The sequence below is a fragment of the Salmo trutta genome, chromosome 12 (genome assembly GCF_901001165.1).
Source record: "Salmo trutta chromosome 12, fSalTru1.1, whole genome shotgun sequence".
In the NCBI taxonomy this organism is placed as follows: domain Eukaryota; kingdom Metazoa; phylum Chordata; class Actinopteri; order Salmoniformes; family Salmonidae; genus Salmo; species Salmo trutta.
Window position 1 is genome coordinate 37,578,573 of NC_042968.1, and position 19,401 is coordinate 37,597,973.

The 19,401-nt window shown below is 45.7% G+C and overlaps 1 protein-coding gene across 1 annotated transcript in view; it reads right to left on the reverse strand.

Annotated features, from left to right (window-relative positions):
- Window positions 1-146: 146 nt before the first annotated feature.
- LOC115203497 (cellular retinoic acid-binding protein 1-like) overlaps window positions 147-19,401 on the reverse strand; it is a 31,679-nt gene continuing 12,424 nt past the window's right edge. The window contains exon 4 of the mRNA XM_029768219.1: window positions 147-442. Within this exon, the coding sequence (XP_029624079.1) occupies window positions 386-442 (57 nt within the window). The 3' untranslated portion in view covers window positions 147-385. The remainder of the gene's footprint in view (window positions 443-19,401) is intronic.

Sequence of the window (19,401 nt, forward strand, 5' to 3'; positions counted from 1 at the left end):
AGTGAATCATTTTCCTTCCTGACGTTTGTCTTGATACAGGCAGATGTATTTCTTTAGACATTTCCTTGACACCAGACAAATAATACAATATATTGAAATTATATGTATATTGTCTCTTATTGCCAATAGTGACAAAACACTGTAAATACAAAAAGGACGAAACATTGTTTTATTAAAGTGGCAGTTGGCATGTGAAACAACGTTGTCTAAATACAATTGCATGTTTGGTCTAGTTACATGAAGCATGGTAAATGTCTGTTTAATCTGATATATGATGCTATGTTATGAAATATTTCTCTGAAGATGGATGTATTGGGGAGTTACTGCAGCTGGACCAAGGGGGATGGAGCCCATTATGATGGTCCTGGTCCGTCCTGAAGCTACGTTATTTATTTTCTCGTACGTAAATCCGTGTGCAAACCACGTCGTCTGCCCCAAAGGTCTGAAAAAGAAGGGAGAGGGACAAAAGATTCCAGTTATCTCAACAGAAGTGTTTCCTGCTGTTGTAGATCAGATTTTGAACCTTCAGATAAGAACACAGGACCATTTTGTGTTCATCTCAAATATGACAACTGGTGTCAAGTGAAATAAATAAAAAATATATACACTGCTCAAAAAAATAAAAGGAACACTTAAACAACACAATGTAACTCCAAATCAATCACACTTCTGTGAAATCAAACTGTCCACTTAGGAAGCAACACTGATTGACAATAAATTTCACATGCTGTTGTGCAAATGGAATAGACAACAGGTGGAAATTATAGGCAATTAGTAAGACACCCCCAATAAAGGAGTGGTTCTGCAGGTGGGGACCACAGACCACTTCTCAGTTCCTATGCTTCCTGGCTGATGTTTTGGTCACTTTTGAATGCTGGCGGTGCTTTCACTCTAGTGGCAGCATGAGACGGAGTCTACAACCCACACAAGTGGCTCAGGTAGTGCAGCTCATCCAGGATGGCACATCAATGCGAGCTGTGGCAAGAAGGTTTGCTGTGTCTGTCAGCGTAGTGTCCAGAGCATGGAGGCGCTACCAGGAGACAGGCCAGTACATCAGGAGACGTGGAGGAGGCCGTAGGAGGGCAACAACCCAGCAGCAGGACCGCTACCGCCACCTTTGTGCAAGGAGGAGCAGGAGAAGCACTGCCAGAGCCCTGCAAAATGACCTCCAGCAGGCCACAAATGTGCATGTGTCTGCTCAAACGGTCAGAAACAGACTCCATGAGGGTGGTATGAGGGCCCGACGTCCACAGGTGGGGGTTGTGCTTACAGCCCAACACTGTGCAGGACGTTTGGCATTTGCCAGAGAACACCAAGATTGGCAAATTCGCCACTGGCGCCCTGTGCGCTTCACAGATGAAAGCAGGTTCACACTGAGCACGTGACAGACGTGACAGAGTCTGGAGACGCCGTGGAGAACGTTCTGCTGCCTGCAACATCCTCCAGCATGACCGGTTTGGCGGTGGGTCAGTCATGGTGTGGGGTGGCATTTCTTTGGGGGGCCGCACAGCCCTCCATGTGCTCGCCAGAGGTAGCCTGACTGCCGTTAGGTACCGAGATAAGATCCTCAGACCCCTTGTGAGACCATATGCTTGTGCGGTTGGCCCTAGGTTCCTCCTAATGCAAGACAATGCTAGACCTCATGTGGCTGGAGTGTGTCAGCAGTTCCTGCAAGAGGAAGGCATTGATGCTATGGACTGGCCCGCCCGTTCCCCAGACCTGAATCCAATTGAGCACATCTGGGACATCATGTCTCGCTCCATCCACCAACGCCACGTTGCACCACAGACTGTCCAGGAGTTGGCGGATGCTTTAGTCCAGGTCTGGGAGGAGATCCCTCAGGAGACCATCCGCCACCTCATCAGGAGCATGCCCAGGCGTTGTAGGGAGGTCATACAGGCACGTGGAGGCCACACACACTACTGAGCCTCGTTTTGACTTGTTTTAAGGACATTACATCAAAGTTGGATCAGCCTGTAGTGTGGTTTTCCACTTTAATTTTGAGTGTGACTCCAAATCCAGACCTCCATGGGTTGATAAATTGGATTTCCATTGATTATTTTTGTGTGATTTTGTTGTCAGCACATTCAACTATGTAAAGAAAAAAGTATTTAATAAGATTATTTCTTTCATTCAGATCTAGGATGTGTTGTTTAAGTGTTCCCTTTATTTTTTTGAGCAGTATATATATTTCTTGTTCAAACTCTCATTGTGACAGAATGGAAGACTGCTTTAGCACACAACTGGTTGAGATTTCCTGTCCAAAAACAGTCAATTTGGCACATGGCAGCTGCTACAGTATCAGTGAATTAATGAGGGAAGAGGGGAAATGATCGAGATGTGTGGGTGGCAGAGGCGCATCGAGCCCCCAAAGATTTATGGTACTTTCACAGGTGCAGCAAGCCTGCAACCGAACTTGTCAGCACCACAGATCATCATTACCCCAGCACCCAGGGAGGGAGGGAGGAAAGTAAGTATCATTCGGGTTTAAAGAATGGCGCTAAGATGGAGCCATCTGCCGTGTGCAGCAAGTGTCCAGGGAGACATTAACGTGAGATGCGTCATGGTCCACTGGTGTTTTCTAACACAACATGATCAATGAGGCACATTATTGCGGGCAGGCAGACAGCCAGTAGCTTTTAACCCTCCACACACACACACACACACACACACACACCGTTGGAGGTAAAGGTCTGTATCAGGCACTGGAGAAGGAAATGCCCCCCCCCCTCTTCCATTGGGGCTTCGATACTTTACAGGACAACAGCATGGTAGATAACGTGAACAGTGTGTCAGTCAGGAACACATGCAGTATCAGTAACTACAGGACAACAGCATGGTAGATAACGTGAACAGTGTGCCAGTCAGGAACACATGCAGTATCAGTAACTACAGGACAACAGCATGGTAGATAACGTGAACAGTGTGTCAGTCAGGAACACATGCAGTATCAGTAACTACAGGACAACAGCATGGTAGATAACGTGAACAGTGTGTCAGTCAGGAACACATGCAGTATCAGTAACTACAGGACAACAGCATGGTAGATAACGTGAACAGTGTGTCAGTCAGGAACACATGCAGTATCAGTAACTACAGGACAACAGCATGGTAGATAACGTGAACAGTGTGTCAGTCAGGAACACATGCAGTATCAGTAACTACAGGACAACAGCATGGTAGATAACGTGAACAGTGTGTCAGTCAGTCAGGAACACATGCAGTATCAGTAACTACAGGACAACAGCATGGTAGATAACGTGAACAGTGTGTCAGTCAGGAACACATGCAGTATCAGTAACTACAGGACAACAGCATGGTAGATAACGTGAACAGTGTGTCAGTCAGTCAGGAACACATGCAGTATCAGTAACTACAGGACAACAGCATGGTAGATAACGTGAACAGTGTGCCAGTCAGGAACACATGCAGTATCAGTAACTACAGGACAACAGCATGGTAGATAACGTGAACAGTGTGTCAGGAACACATGCAGTATCAGTAACTACAGGACAACAGCATGGTAGATAACGTGAACAGTGTGTCAGTCAGGAACACATGCAGTATCAGTAACTACAGGACAACAGCATGGTAGATAACGTGAACAGTGTGTCAGTCAGGAACACATGCAGTATCAGTAACTACAGGACAACAGCATGGTAGATAACGTGAACAGTGTGCCAGTCAGGAACACATGCAGTATCAGTAACTACAGGACAACAGCATGGTAGATAACGTGAACAGTGTGTCAGTCAGGAACACATGCAGTATCAGTAACTACAGGACAACAGCATGGTAGATAACGTGAACAGTGTGTCAGTCAGGAACACATGCAGTATCAGTAACTACAGGACAACAGCATGGTAGATAATGTGAACAGTGTGTCAGTCAGGAACACATGCAGTATCAGTAACTACAGGACAACAGCATGGTAGATAATGTGAACAGTGTGTCAGTCAGGAACACATGCAGTATCAGTAACTACAGGACAACAGCATGGTAGATAACGTGAACAGTGTGTCAGTCAGGAACACATGCAGTATCAGTAACTACAGGACAACAGCATGGTAGATAATGTGAACAGTGTGTCAGTCAGGAACACATGCAGTATCAGTAACTACAGGACAACAGCATGGTAGATAACGTGAACAGTGTGTCAGTCAGGAACACATGCAGTATCAGTAACTACAGGACAACAGCATGGTAGATAACGTGAACAGTGTGTCAGTCAGGAACACATGCAGTATCAGTAACTACAGGACAACAGCATGGTAGATAATGTGAACAGTGTGCCAGTCAGGAACACATGCAGTATCAGTAACTACAGGACAACAGCATGGTAGATAACGTGAACAGTGTGTCAGTCAGGAACACATGCAGTATCAGTAACTACAGGACAACAGCATGGTAGATAACGTGAACAGTGTGCCAGTCAGGAACACATGCAGTATGAGTAACTACAGGACAACAGCATGGTAGATAACGTGAACAGTGTGTCAGGAACACATGCAGTATCAGTAACTACAGGACAACAGCATGGTAGATAACGTGAACAGTGTGTCAGTCAGGAACACATGCAGTATCAGTAACTACAGGACAACAGCATGGTAGATAACGTGAACAGTGTGTCAGTCAGGAACACATGCAGTATCAGTAACTACAGGACAACAGCATGGTAGATAACGTGAACAGTGTGTCAGTCAGGAACACATGCAGTATCAGTAACTACAGGACAACAGCATGGTAGATAACATGAACAGTGTGTCAGTCAGGAACACATGCAGTATCAGTAACTACAGGACAACAGCATGGTAGATAACGTGAACAGTGTGTCAGTCAGGAACACATGCAGTATCAGTAACTACAGGACAACAGCATGGTAGATAACGTGAACAGTGTGTCAGTCAGTCAGGAACACATGCAGTATCAGTAACTACAGGACAACAGCATGGTAGATAACGTGAACAGTGTGTCAGTCAGGAACACATGCAGTATCAGTAACTACAGGACAACAGCATGGTAGATAACGTGAACAGTGTGTCAGTCAGTCAGGAACACATGCAGTATCAGTAACTACAGGACAACAGCATGGTAGATAACGTGAACAGTGTGCCAGTCAGGAACACATGCAGTATCAGTAACTACAGGACAACAGCATGGTAGATAACGTGAACAGTGTGTCAGGAACACATGCAGTATCAGTAACTACAGGACAACAGCATGGTAGATAACGTGAACAGTGTGTCAGTCAGGAACACATGCAGTATCAGTAACTACAGGACAACAGCATGGTAGATAACGTGAACAGTGTGTCAGTCAGGAACACATGCAGTATCAGTAACTACAGGACAACAGCATGGTAGATAACGTGAACAGTGTGCCAGTCAGGAACACATGCAGTATCAGTAACTACAGGACAACAGCATGGTAGATAACGTGAACAGTGTGTCAGTCAGGAACACATGCAGTATCAGTAACTACAGGACAACAGCATGGTAGATAACGTGAACAGTGTGTCAGTCAGGAACACATGCAGTATCAGTAACTACAGGACAACAGCATGGTAGATAACGTGAACAGTGTGTCAGTCAGGAACACATGCAGTATCAGTAACTACAGGACAACAGCATGGTAGATAATGTGAACAGTGTGTCAGTCAGGAACACATGCAGTATCAGTAACTACAGGACAACAGCATGGTAGATAACGTGAACAGTGTGTCAGTCAGGAACACATGCAGTATCAGTAACTACAGGACAACAGCATGGTAGATAATGTGAACAGTGTGTCAGTCAGGAACACATGCAGTATCAGTAACTACAGGACAACAGCATGGTAGATAACGTGAACAGTGTGTCAGTCAGGAACACATGCAGTATCAGTAACTACAGGACAACAGCATGGTAGATAACGTGAACAGTGTGCCAGTCAGGAACACATGCAGTATCAGTAACTACAGGACAACAGCATGGTAGATAACGTGAACAGTGTGCCAGTCAGGAACACATGCAGTATGAGTAACTACAGGACAACAGCATGGTAGATAACGTGAACAGTGTGTCAGGAACACATGCAGTATCAGTAACTACAGGACAACAGCATGGTAGATAACGTGAACAGTGTGTCAGTCAGGAACACATGCAGTATCAGTAACTACAGGACAACAGCATGGTAGATAACGTGAACAGTGTGTCAGGAACACATGCAGTATCAGTAACTACAGGACAACAGCATGGTAGATAACGTGAACAGTGTGTCAGTCAGGAACACATGCAGTATCAGTAACTACAGGACAACAGCATGGTAGATAACGTGAACAGTGTGCCAGTCAGGAACACATGCAGTATCAGTAACTACAGGACAACAGCATGGTAGATAACGTGAACAGTGTGCCAGTCAGGAACACATGCAGTATCAGTAACTACAGGACAACAGCATGGTAGATAACGTGAACAGTGTGTCAGTCAGTCAGGAACACATGCAGTATCAGTAACTACAGGACAACAGCATGGTAGATAACGTGAACAGTGTGTCAGTCAGGAACACATGCAGTATCAGTAACTACAGGACAACAGCATGGTAGATAACGTGAACAGTGTGTCAGTCAGGAACACATGCAGTATCAGTAACTACAGGACAACAGCATGGTAGATAACGTGAACAGTGTGCCAGTCAGGAACACATGCAGTATCAGTAACTACAGGACAACAGCATGGTAGATAACGTGAACAGTGTGTCAGTCAGGAACACATGCAGTATCAGTAACTACAGGACAACAGCATGGTAGATAACGTGAACAGTGTGTCAGTCAGGAACACATGCAGTATCAGTAACTACAGGACAACAGCATGGTAGATAACGTGAACAGTGTGTCAGTCAGGAACACATGCAGTATCAGTAACTACAGGACAACAGCATGGTAGATAATGTGAACAGTGTGTCAGTCAGGAACACATGCAGTATCAGTAACTACAGGACAACAGCATGGTAGATAACGTGAACAGTGTGTCAGTCAGGAACACATGCAGTATCAGTAACTACAGGACAACAGCATGGTAGATAACGTGAACAGTGTGTCAGTCAGGAACACATGCAGTATCAGTAACTACAGGACAACAGCATGGTAGATAATGTGAACAGTGTGTCAGTCAGGAACACATGCAGTATCAGTAACTACAGGACAACAGCATGGTAGATAACGTGAACAGTGTGTCAGTCAGGAACACATGCAGTATCAGTAACTACAGGACAACAGCATGGTAGATAATGTGAACAGTGTGTCAGTCAGGAACACATGCAGTATCAGTAACTACAGGACAACAGCATGGTAGATAATGTGAACAGTGTGCCAGTCAGGAACACATGCAGTATCAGTAACTACAGGACAACAGCATGGTAGATAACGTGAACAGTGTGTCAGTCAGGAACACATGCAGTATCAGTAACTACAGGACAACAGCATGGTAGATAACGTGAACAGTGTGCCAGTCAGGAACACATGCAGTATGAGTAACTACAGGACAACAGCATGGTAGATAATGTGAACAGTGTGTCAGGAACACATGCAGTATCAGTAACTACAGGACAACAGCATGGTAGATAACGTGAACAGTGTGTCAGTCAGGAACACATGCAGTATCAGTAACTACAGGACAACAGCATGGTAGATAACGTGAACAGTGTGTCAGGAACACATGCAGTATCAGTAACTACAGGACAACAGCATGGTAGATAACGTGAACAGTGTGCCAGTCAGGAACACATGCAGTATCAGTAACTACAGGACAACAGCATGGTAGATAACGTGAACAGTGTGCCAGTCAGGAACACATGCAGTATCAGTAACTACAGGACAACAGCATGGTAGATAACGTGAACAGTGTGTCAGTCAGGAACACATGCAGTATCAGTAACTACAGGACAACAGCATGGTAGATAACGTGAACAGTGTGTCAGTCAGGAACACATGCAGTATCAGTAACTACAGGACAAAAGCATGGTAGATAACGTGAACAGTGTGCCAGTCAGGAACACATGCAGTATCAGTAACTACAGGACAACAGCATGGTAGATAACGTGAACAGTGTGTCAGTCAGGAACACATGCAGTATCAGTAACTACAGGACAACAGCATGGTAGATAACGTGAACAGTGTGTCAGTCAGGAACACATGCAGTATCAGTAACTACAGGACAACAGCATGGTAGATAACGTGAACAGTGTGTCAGTCAGGAACACATGCAGTATCAGTAACTACAGGACAACAGCATGGTAGATAACGTGAACAGTGTGTCAGTCAGGAACACATGCAGTATCAGTAACTACAGGACAACAGCACGGTAGATAACGTGAACAGTGTGTCAGTCAGTCAGGAACACATGCAGTATCAGTAACTACAGGACAACAGCATGGTAGATAACGTGAACAGTGTGTCAGTCAGGAACACATGCAGTATCAGTAACTACAGGACAACAGCATGGTAGATAACGTGAACAGTGTGTCAGTCAGGAACACATGCAGTATCAGTAACTACAGGACAACAGCATGGTAGATAACGTGAACAGTGTGTCAGTCAGTCAGGAACACATGCAGTATCAGTAACTACAGGACAACAGCATGGTAGATAACGTGAACAGTGTGTCAGTCAGGAACACATGCAGTATCAGTAACTACAGGACAACAGCATGGTAGATAACGTGAACAGTGTGCCAGTCAGGAACACATGCAGTATCAGTAACTACAGGACAACAGCATGGTAGATAACGTGAACAGTGTGCCAGTCAGGAACACATGCAGTATCAGTAACTACAGGACAACAGCATGGTAGATAACGTGAACAGTGTGTCAGTCAGGAACACATGCAGTATCAGTAACTACAGGACAACAGCATGGTAGATAACGTGAACAGTGTGTCAGTCAGGAACACATGCAGTATCAGTAACTACAGGACAACAGCATGGTAGATAACGTGAACAGTGTGCCAGTCAGGAACACATGCAGTATCAGTAACTACAGGACAACAGCATGGTAGATAACGTGAACAGTGTGTCAGTCAGGAACACATGCAGTATCAGTAACTACAGGACAACAGCATGGTAGATAACGTGAACAGTGTGTCAGTCAGGAACACATGCAGTATCAGTAACTACAGGACAACAGCATGGTAGATAACGTGAACAGTGTGTCAGTCAGGAACACATGCAGTATCAGTAACTACAGGACAACAGCATGGTAGATAACGTGAACAGTGTGTCAGTCAGGAACACATGCAGTATCAGTAACTACAGGACAACAGCATGGTAGATAACGTGAACAGTGTGTCAGTCAGGAACACATGCAGTATCAGTAACTACAGGACAACAGCATGGTAGATAACGTGAACAGTGTGTCAGTCAGGAACACATGCAGTATCAGTAACTACAGGACAACAGCACGGTAGATAACGTGAACAGTGTGTCAGTCAGTCAGGAACACATGCAGTATCAGTAACTACAGGACAACAGCATGGTAGATAACGTGAACAGTGTGTCAGTCAGGAACACATGCAGTATCAGTAACTACAGGACAACAGCATGGTAGATAACGTGAACAGTGTGTCAGTCAGGAACACATGCAGTATCAGTAACTACAGGACAACAGCATGGTAGATAACGTGAACAGTGTGTCAGTCAGTCAGGAACACATGCAGTATCAGTAACTACAGGACAACAGCATGGTAGATAACGTGAACAGTGTGTCAGTCAGGAACACATGCAGTATCAGTAACTACAGGACAACAGCATGGTAGATAACGTGAACAGTGTGTCAGTCAGGAACACATGCAGTATCAGTAACAACAGGACAACAGCATGGTAGATAACGTGAACAGTGTGCCAGTCAGGAACACATGCAGTATCAGTAACTACAGGACAACAGCATGGTAGATAACGTGAACAGTGTGTCAGTCAGGAACACATGCAGTATCAGTAACTACAGGACAACAGCATGGTAGATAACGTGAACAGTGTGCCAGTCAGGAACACATGCAGTATCAGTAACTACAGGACAACAGCATGGTAGATAATGTGAACAGTGTGTCAGGAACACATGCAGTATCAGTAACTACAGGACAACAGCATGGTAGATAACGTGAACAGTGTGTCAGTCAGTCAGGAACACATGCAGTATCAGTAACTACAGGACAACAGCATGGTAGATAACGTGAACAGTGTGCCAGTCAGGAACACATGCAGTATCAGTAACTACAGGACAACAGCATGGTAGATAATGTGAACAGTGTGTCAGTCAGGAACACATGCAGTATCAGTAACTACAGGACAACAGCATGGTAGATAACGTGAACAGTGTGTCAGTCAGGAACACATGCAGTATCAGTAACTACAGGACAACAGCATGGTAGATAACGTGAACAGTGTGCCAGTCAGGAACACATGCAGTATCAGTAACTACAGGACAACAGCATGGTAGATAATGTGAACAGTGTGTCAGAAACACATGCAGTATCAGTAACTACAGGACAACAGCATGGTAGATAACGTGAACAGTGTGTCAGTCAGTCAGTCAGGAACACATGCAGTATCAGTAACTACAGGACAACAGCATGGTAGATAACGTGAACAGTGTGCCAGTCAGGAACACATGCAGTATCAGTAACTACAGGACAACAGCATGGTAGATAATGTGAACAGTGTGTCAGTCAGGAACACATGCAGTATCAGTAACTACAGGACAACAGCATGGTAGATAACGTGAACAGTGTGTCAGTCAGGAACACATGCAGTATCAGTAACTACAGGACAACAGCATGGTAGATAACGTGAACAGTGTGTCAGTCAGGAACACATGCAGTATCAGTAACTACAGGACAACAGCATGGTAGATAATGTGAACAGTGTGTCAGTCAGGAACACATGCAGTATCAGTAACTACAGGACAACAGCATGGTAGATAACGTGAACAGTGTGTCAGTCAGGAACACATGCAGTATCAGTAACTACAGGACAACAGCATGGTAGATAACGTGAACAGTGTGCCAGTCAGGAACACATGCAGTATCAGTAACTACAGGACAACAGCATGGTAGATAATGTGAACAGTGTGTCAGTCAGGAACACATGCAGTATCAGTAACTACAGGACAACAGCATGGTAGATAACGTGAACAGTGTGTCAGTCAGGAACACATGCAGTATCAGTAACTACAGGACAACAGCATGGTAGATAACGTGAACAGTGTGTCAGTCAGGAACACATGCAGTATCAGTAACTACAGGACAACAGCATGGTAGATAACGTGAACAGTGTGCCAGTCAGGAACACATGCAGTATCAGTAACTACAGGACAACAGCATGGTAGATAACGTGAACAGTGTGTCAGTCAGGAACACATGCAGTATCAGTAACTACAGGACAACAGCATGGTAGATAACGTGAACAGTGTGTCAGGAACACATGCAGTATCAGTAACTACAGGACAACAGCATGGTAGATAACGTGAACAGTGTGTCAGTCAGGAACACATGCAGTATCAGTAACTACAGGACAACAGCATGGTAGATAATGTGAACAGTGTGTCAGTCAGGAACACATGCAGTATCAGTAACTACAGGACAACAGCATGGTAGATAATGTGAACAGTGTGTCAGTCAGGAACACATGCAGTATCAGGAACTACAGGACAACAGCATGGTAGATAATGTGAACAGTGTGTCAGTCAGGAACACATGCAGTATCAGAGTAACTACAGGACAACAGCATGGTAGATAACGTGAACAGTGTGTCAGTCAGGAACACATGCAGTATCAGAGTAACTACAGGACAACAGCATGGTAGATAACGTGAACAGTGTGTCAGTCAGGAACACATGCAGTATCAGTAACTACAGGACAACAGCATGGTAGATAACGTGAACAGTGTGTCAGTCAGGAACACATGCAGTATCAGTAACTACAGGACAACAGCATGGTAGATAATGTGAACAGTGTGCCAGTCAGGAACACATGCAGTATCAGTAACTACAGGACAACAGCATGGTAGATAACGTGAACAGTGTGTCAGTCAGGAACACATGCAGTATCAGTAACTACAGGACAACAGCATGGTAGATAATGTGAACAGTGTGTCAGTCAGGAACACATGCAGTATCAGTAACTACAGGACAACAGCATGGTAGATAATGTGAACAGTGTGCCAGTCAGGAACACATGTAGTATCAGTAACTTCAGGACAACAGCATAGTAGATAACGTGAACAGTGTGTCAGTCAGGAACACATGCAGTATCAGTAACTACAGGACAACAGCATGGTAGATAATGTGAACAGTGTGTCAGTCAGGAACACATGCAGTATCAGTAACTACAGGACAACAGCATGGTAGATAACGTGAACAGTGTGTCAGTCAGGAACACATGCAGTATCAGTAACTACAGGACAACAGCATGGTAGATAACGTGAACAGTGTGCCAGTCAGGAACACATGCAGTATCAGTAACTACAGGACAACAGTATTGTAGATAACGTGAACAGTGTGCCAGTCAGGAACACATGCAGTATCAGAGTAACTACAGGCACATCCCCTGCTGCCCGTCCTATTAAACTAAACTAGTCCCCCGAGATTTCTCCATGCTAATGAACACATCCTGGACTCCATCCGTCTTACATCACTGGATACAGTAAAGCCAGACCATACGGTCTTCATTACTTTCCTTCCCCCAACCCCCCTCCATCCCTCCTCCCCTCCATCCCTCCTTCCCTTCCTCCTTCAAAGCTTAATTTCCTCATCAGCTCATAGATGCTTTGACATGAGCCACCTGCATTTCCGTTTTCCTGGCCAGGTCCAGATTCCTTTGTCACCGGAAGGAGAGCAGGCTTGTTTTAGTGGAGGATGAGGCGCTGCCCATTAGCTCCCTGGAATTAATAAACAAATTGTTCAAATTGTTGAAATTTAGATCCATTGCCTGTGAGAACAAAATTCTGGAGTTATGTGGGGGATCAACCTTTCAAGAGGTTTATTTTTCGATGTGTGGGACCTGGGAAGAAGTGTATCGTGGCACCTTGTTTGTCATCAAATGGGTTTTGCTACATGTGGATGGGCAGATGCAGTGCAGTGGTGACTTTCTCCATATTGCGGTAATTCAATAAGAAAAAGTCATGGTTCCCACCTTTTGAGACCCTACCAAGTTGAGCATTTAGTGAAAAAGTATTTTCCTCCACAGTAAAACACAAGATTGTGTGCCTAGCGGGAAAAATGTTTGACATCAAAAAACAACAGGTGTTACACTGACCTCTCCCTCTAATATTGGACAAAACTCTGAGCCAACCTCATGATCCCTTCTCTAAACAATCAGACAGTTGTCCAACAACGGCCTCACAGACCTATCATATGGCTCAATATGCACAGAACTACACACCCTTGAGTTGAAACACACACATGTCATGAGTGTTGCAAAGTCCAAGCATGCTATCCAGATAGGAGTCCCTTACATAGAGGCTTTCCTCTTGATTTCCCTCTGGGCTTTGTAAGAGTCAATAAAGAGGTTATCCTCATCACTTAGAAACTGGAATCTAAGGTTATTGGCCCCATTTATTGTTGTCAATCTGGTCTATAAAATTAAAACAGGCCAGAAGTTTCCAGAAAGCACATTTTCTTTTTAATATGAAAGCCAGTGTCGTGAAGAAGTCAAGAAGTGGTTTTGATGGATGTAAGAACCTGGTATGTGAGGAGCTTAACAGCCAACATATATTTTTGTGCAGTATAATATCAGCCTGTACCAATACATCAAAGAGCAAGCTTTGAAATCCCTTAGGAACCCTTTCAGAGGTGTTTGTAACAGTGACAATAGTTTCTGAGTTAGGCTGTGCAGAGCAAAATCCATTATACGGAGTGTTCTGGTGGAAAAGCTTGTCTTAGCTTTGATGTCAAGCGTCTGTTTGAACCTACAGTATAATCTCTTGGGGCATAGTATGAAGTGCAGGCCTACTCTCTTTAGGGTTCAGAATGAAGTGTTAACACTAACAGTGTGGGGTACCAGTACACCAAGTCTGGAACCAACAGGATGCACTTCTACCCCCAAGCCATTAGACTGCTAAATAGCTAATCAAATGGCTACCCAGACTACCTGCATTGACCCTTTATTTTTGCACCAACTCTCTTGCACTGACTCTATGCACACACACTGGACTCTACACACACACTGGACTCTACACACACACTGTTCTCTACACACACACTGGACTCTACACACACACTGTTCTCTACACACACACTGGACTCTACACACACACTGTTCTCTACACACACACTGGACTCTACACACACACTGGACTCTACACACACACTGGACTCTACACACACACTGGACTCTACACACACACTGTTCTCTACACACACACTGGACTCTACACACACACTGTTCTCTACACACACACTGGACTCTACACACACACTGTTCTCTACACACACACTGTTCTCTACACACACACTGTTCTCTACACACACACTGGACTCTACACACACACTGTTCTCTACACACACACTGTTCTCTACACACACACTGGACTCTACACACACATACTGTTCTCTACACATACACTGTTCTCTACACACACACTGGACTCTACACACACATACTGTTCTCTACACACACACTGGACTCTACACACACACTGGACTCTACACACACACTGTTCGCTACACACACACTGTTCTCTAGACACACACAGGACTCTACACACACACTGGACTCTACACACACACTGTTCTCTACACACACACTGGACTCTACACACACACTGTTCTCTACACACACACTGGACTCTACACACACACTTGTCATGACTGTCCTGATCAGGTCAGGGTACAGGAGACCACCACCCTACAGATTATCTCCCAAACCCCCAACAGAGGAGGAGAGATCTAGGGGTCTGAAGATGTGGGGGTTTTATGACACCTCATGCCCATAATACAGAGAAATTCCTTTGTCCTAACAATGGAGAACTGGCCTCAGAACCTTAAACATGCAATAAAGGAACTTTGGAACAATGGTTTCCGTCAGCCACAATGGTGGTTATGACGAAAAGTGGAATATTAAAATGTATGTAACTTTGGTATTTGTTTTTAAAGGTTAAGAGATGACGTTATTATGAAAACATTGTACCTTTAAGAGTTTTCCCAGTATATGCCTGATGTTTATACATTGTACGCTGTTTGGAAAATATCCAAATCAAACAGAATGTTTTGATAAAGATGAAATGTGAAGTTAGTGTCTAAAATCAGATTTTTAGCCAAATCTAAGCCTTGCCCCCTGTACTTGGTCCGCCCAGAGAATCGCCCTAAAGGCTGTTACGCCCACTTCTGACCCGAGGGTATAAGACAGGAGAGTGAAGAATTAACATAGTAGACTATTGACCCCAAGCTGCAGCCAAGGTCTAACAAAGTCGACGAACCCCAAAACGAAACACAAGGTTGAAGACAAAGAAATATTTTTCTACACGAGCTACGGACGAGTAGCTGTGTCTAAGAGGGTGAATTCAAGCCGAACCACCCAGCCTCCACTCTCCATTGAATCGTGGTATCGACACCATTCGAGCCGAAGCTGTGAGCTCTGAGCTACAGAGCTGTCTGTCCTCAGAAGACCCCTTTCCGATCAAGGGTGAGGATCAGACCACTTAGCCAAGAAGGACACTGACATCGTGAGGACAACCAGAGAGTTGCGCCGGAGAACTTCGTCATTTAGAAGCCTAAACGACCCACGCGGAGCTTCCCACCTGAGAACTACAACACGTAATTACATCATTATATTCTGACCCATAAGAGCGGCAGTTCGGGGCAAGGCTAATTTTAAATAAGCATGGCTGACAAATGAACCCAAATGTATATTTCTCTCGTGTACTTCCTTTCTTTCTCTCTCTTTAAAATCCCCATTTTGGGTAACAAGCGCCATAGTGTGTTGGCCCGTTATACTAAGTCCTAATCAATAGCTAGACTGTGTTTTGTGTATGTGCATTTTTATCATCATTTAAGCTTGCAAGACGATAACTGAGTCCGCCATGTTGATACCGGCAAGAACCACAGAGGTTTCTGTAAGACTGAACCTGGCGCCCGGATACCGGATGGAAGGCACCACTGCGTTCTTCCAACCCTCTCCAAAACTATTCGACTTGGGGCTAACTATCAATGGCAACCCACTGTTGGAACTAACCGCTAGATCCACTTACCTCCTGGTACAAAATCTGACTCAAGCGGATATTTCCATTCCTCGGCACACTCAGCTAGGAACATTGATCGATTACGCCTTCCATGATTTTGAACTAGTTGTTCCTGTGATTGGGCCTCTTCCGTCCTCCCTAGACCTAGATGGCGAGGGAGGTACGCTGTTTACTTGTCAGTCAAAAGCAATAGCACTAACTCCCGTATTGCCACTGGACGACACATCGGCATTCCGGCTGGATGCCGATCCTGACAGCAACCTGTTAATATACTCCATCGTCACGGAGGATGATATTGCGTCTCCTCCTGCATGCGAAGTACACTCTTGTGAGAAAACAACCGATGACTCTTCCAAAGGTGACATGCCGTCACCACCCGATGAAGACCTGTACAATGTCGCCGAACCATATCCTGGTTTCCATGCACAGGTAATACAACTACTGTCGGAGGCTGATGCTCTTGTCAATGACACTGAACGCCATCAGTTGAGAGAATTGTTTAACAAACACAGTGAGATCTGGTCGACAGACTCGCTGGATTGCGGGGTTACGGGTATCCATGTGGTGCGTATTCCTACGCCACCCGGAGCAACTCCTACGTTCGTTAGACAATACAAAATCCCGCTCGCAGCATACGCAGCAGTACAAGAGATTATCGATTCCTTATTAGCTAAACGGATAATCAGGGAATGTAACAGTACGTACAGCGCTCCCGTGTGGCCCGTTCTGAAACCAACGGGTAAATGGCGTCTTACCATTGACTACAGACAACTCAACAAACTGGTTCCGTTGTCTCGTTGGCCAATGACACAGCTCGACCAAGAGTTGCCAAAGGTGGCAAACGCCAAGTACTTCTCCACAGTCGACGTGGCAAATGGTTTCTGGACCATGACAGTCGACCCGCGTGACCAACACAAGTTGGCTTTCTCTTTCTCGAACAAGCTCTTCACGTTCAATCGTTGCCCATTCGGGTATGCGAACTCCCCCTCAGAGTTCAACATCTTCCTGCACAAGGCGATGCCAGATGCAGCCTCTAGGGGGACGATAATTTACGTGGACGACGTTCTCATGAGAAGTGAGACTTGGTCACATCACCTCAATGAAATGGACCACGTTCTCACCCAACTCGGGACTGCAGGGGCTAAGTTGGCCATCATGAAAGGGCAATGGTGCAGGACCAAGGTAAACTACGTTGGGCTTCTGGTGGGTGCCGAGGGCATCCTGCCACAGTCTAACCGAATCCAAGCAGTCCGCAACATCAAAACACCTACAAACCTTCACGAGGTGCGCAGCTTCTTGGGAGTATGTAATTACTCCCGTCAATTCATCGAAAACTACGCCGACTTGTCAAAACCGTTGACTCACCTTCTTCAGAAAGACACCCCATTCGTTTGGGATGTCACTCACAACGAAGCGGTGGCTTCCTTGAAAAACCTGCTTTGCGAGGCACCCTGCCTGGTATACCCCAACAAAGACAAGACATTCTTTTTGGAAGTCGGTTTCTCAGAGCACTGCCTTAGCGCTGGGTTGTACCAAAAATACGACCAAGACAAACGTGTGGTTGCTTACGCGAGCAAAACACTCAACCCCGCCGAACACAAATACTCAGACTGCGAAAAAGCGCTGCTGTCGACAGTCTGGGCGATCAAACACTTCACCAGTTATGTCGGCGGACAAAAGGTGATCATAGAAACATGTCACCAGCCTGTGACTTTTCTGAAAAGCCAACGAATCCGTGAGGGTGCTGTACACAACAGCAGGATAGCGGCTTGGCTCATGACGCTGCAGAGCCATGATGTAGTAATCAACTACGCAAAAGCAAAGAACCTGCCTTTGGGCAGTGCTTTGGCGGTGTGTCAACACTGTGGTGACGATGAAACCGACTCCGGACCACCCCCGCGTGACATCGCTCCGCCATTGCCTTCGAACCATCACTATTTCGAAGAGAACGTGTGTCTCGACATGCCGATGGCATTTGTAGATGGCTGTTCTTACCGCCATCTAGACCACTTGCAAGCTGGGGTGGGATTGGTATGGCACAACGACATTCCGTGCAAACCACTTCAATTTCAGCTTGGCAACAAGACCAGCCAGTTTGCAGAAGTGGCTGGCGTGCTGATCACCCTGCAAACAGCGGTGAAACACGGATTGGCAGAACTGGCGATCTGCACCGACTCTAACTACGCGAGACTCACCTTCTTATGCCACTTGCCGTTTTGGAAACAAAAGCACATGACTACTTCAAGTGGTAAAGAGGTGAAAAACAAAGAGCTCATTCTAGCTTGTGATGATCTCATCACCAAACACGACATACAGGTGTATTGGAAGAAAGTCAAGGGACACTCCAAATCACCTGGTCGTGACAAACTTGGCAACGACCATGTTGACAGCATGGCGAAATCTGGTGCAATTCACGGCACCCCTTGGGTGTTTGCTGCTCGAGACGAAAAACCCACTGAGGAAGCTATGGTGTCTGCGGTAACGCGTAGCCATGTAGCACCACGGAAAACGTCGTCGCACAAACATAATGTGTTGCTAACGCATTCATTCATGAATGGCGACCTGGTAGCAATGCAACACCAAGATGAGTCCCTCGCCACTTTGATGGCATTCCTGTCGGATCCTGTCAACCACCCAGTGTCCGAACTGGCTTTGGCAGGTTCACACGACTTGCGTTCGCTGTACGCAACTAAACAGCACCTCACACTTGTAGATGACCTATTGGTGTATGTTTCAGAAACCGACACCGCTCGAAGGTGGGTGGTTCCTAAAACACAGAGGGGGATAATGATAGCTCATGCCCACGACGAGCCATGTGGAGGCCATAGGGGGGTCAAGGCTACATGCGAAACATTGCGACAGGTGGCCCACTGGCCTCACATGGAACAAGACGTGGCACGATACGTGAGGGGGTGTCTAGTTTGCTGCCAGTTTCAACCCACCAAGCCACTTCACAGAGCACCCCTGCAACGCAAGGGTGTGTCTTACCCCTGGAGCTCGATCCAGATCGACTGGGTCGGCCCAGTTGCCAGGTCTGCCAGAGGCAACAAGTACCTCCTCACAGTGACTTGCGCATTCACAAAGTGGGTGGAGTGCCTGCCGGCGACCAATGACATAGCGGAAACCACTGCCGTTCTTTTGCTAAACCACGTTTTCATTCGTTTCGGCCTGCCATGAGAAACCGTGGACAGCGACA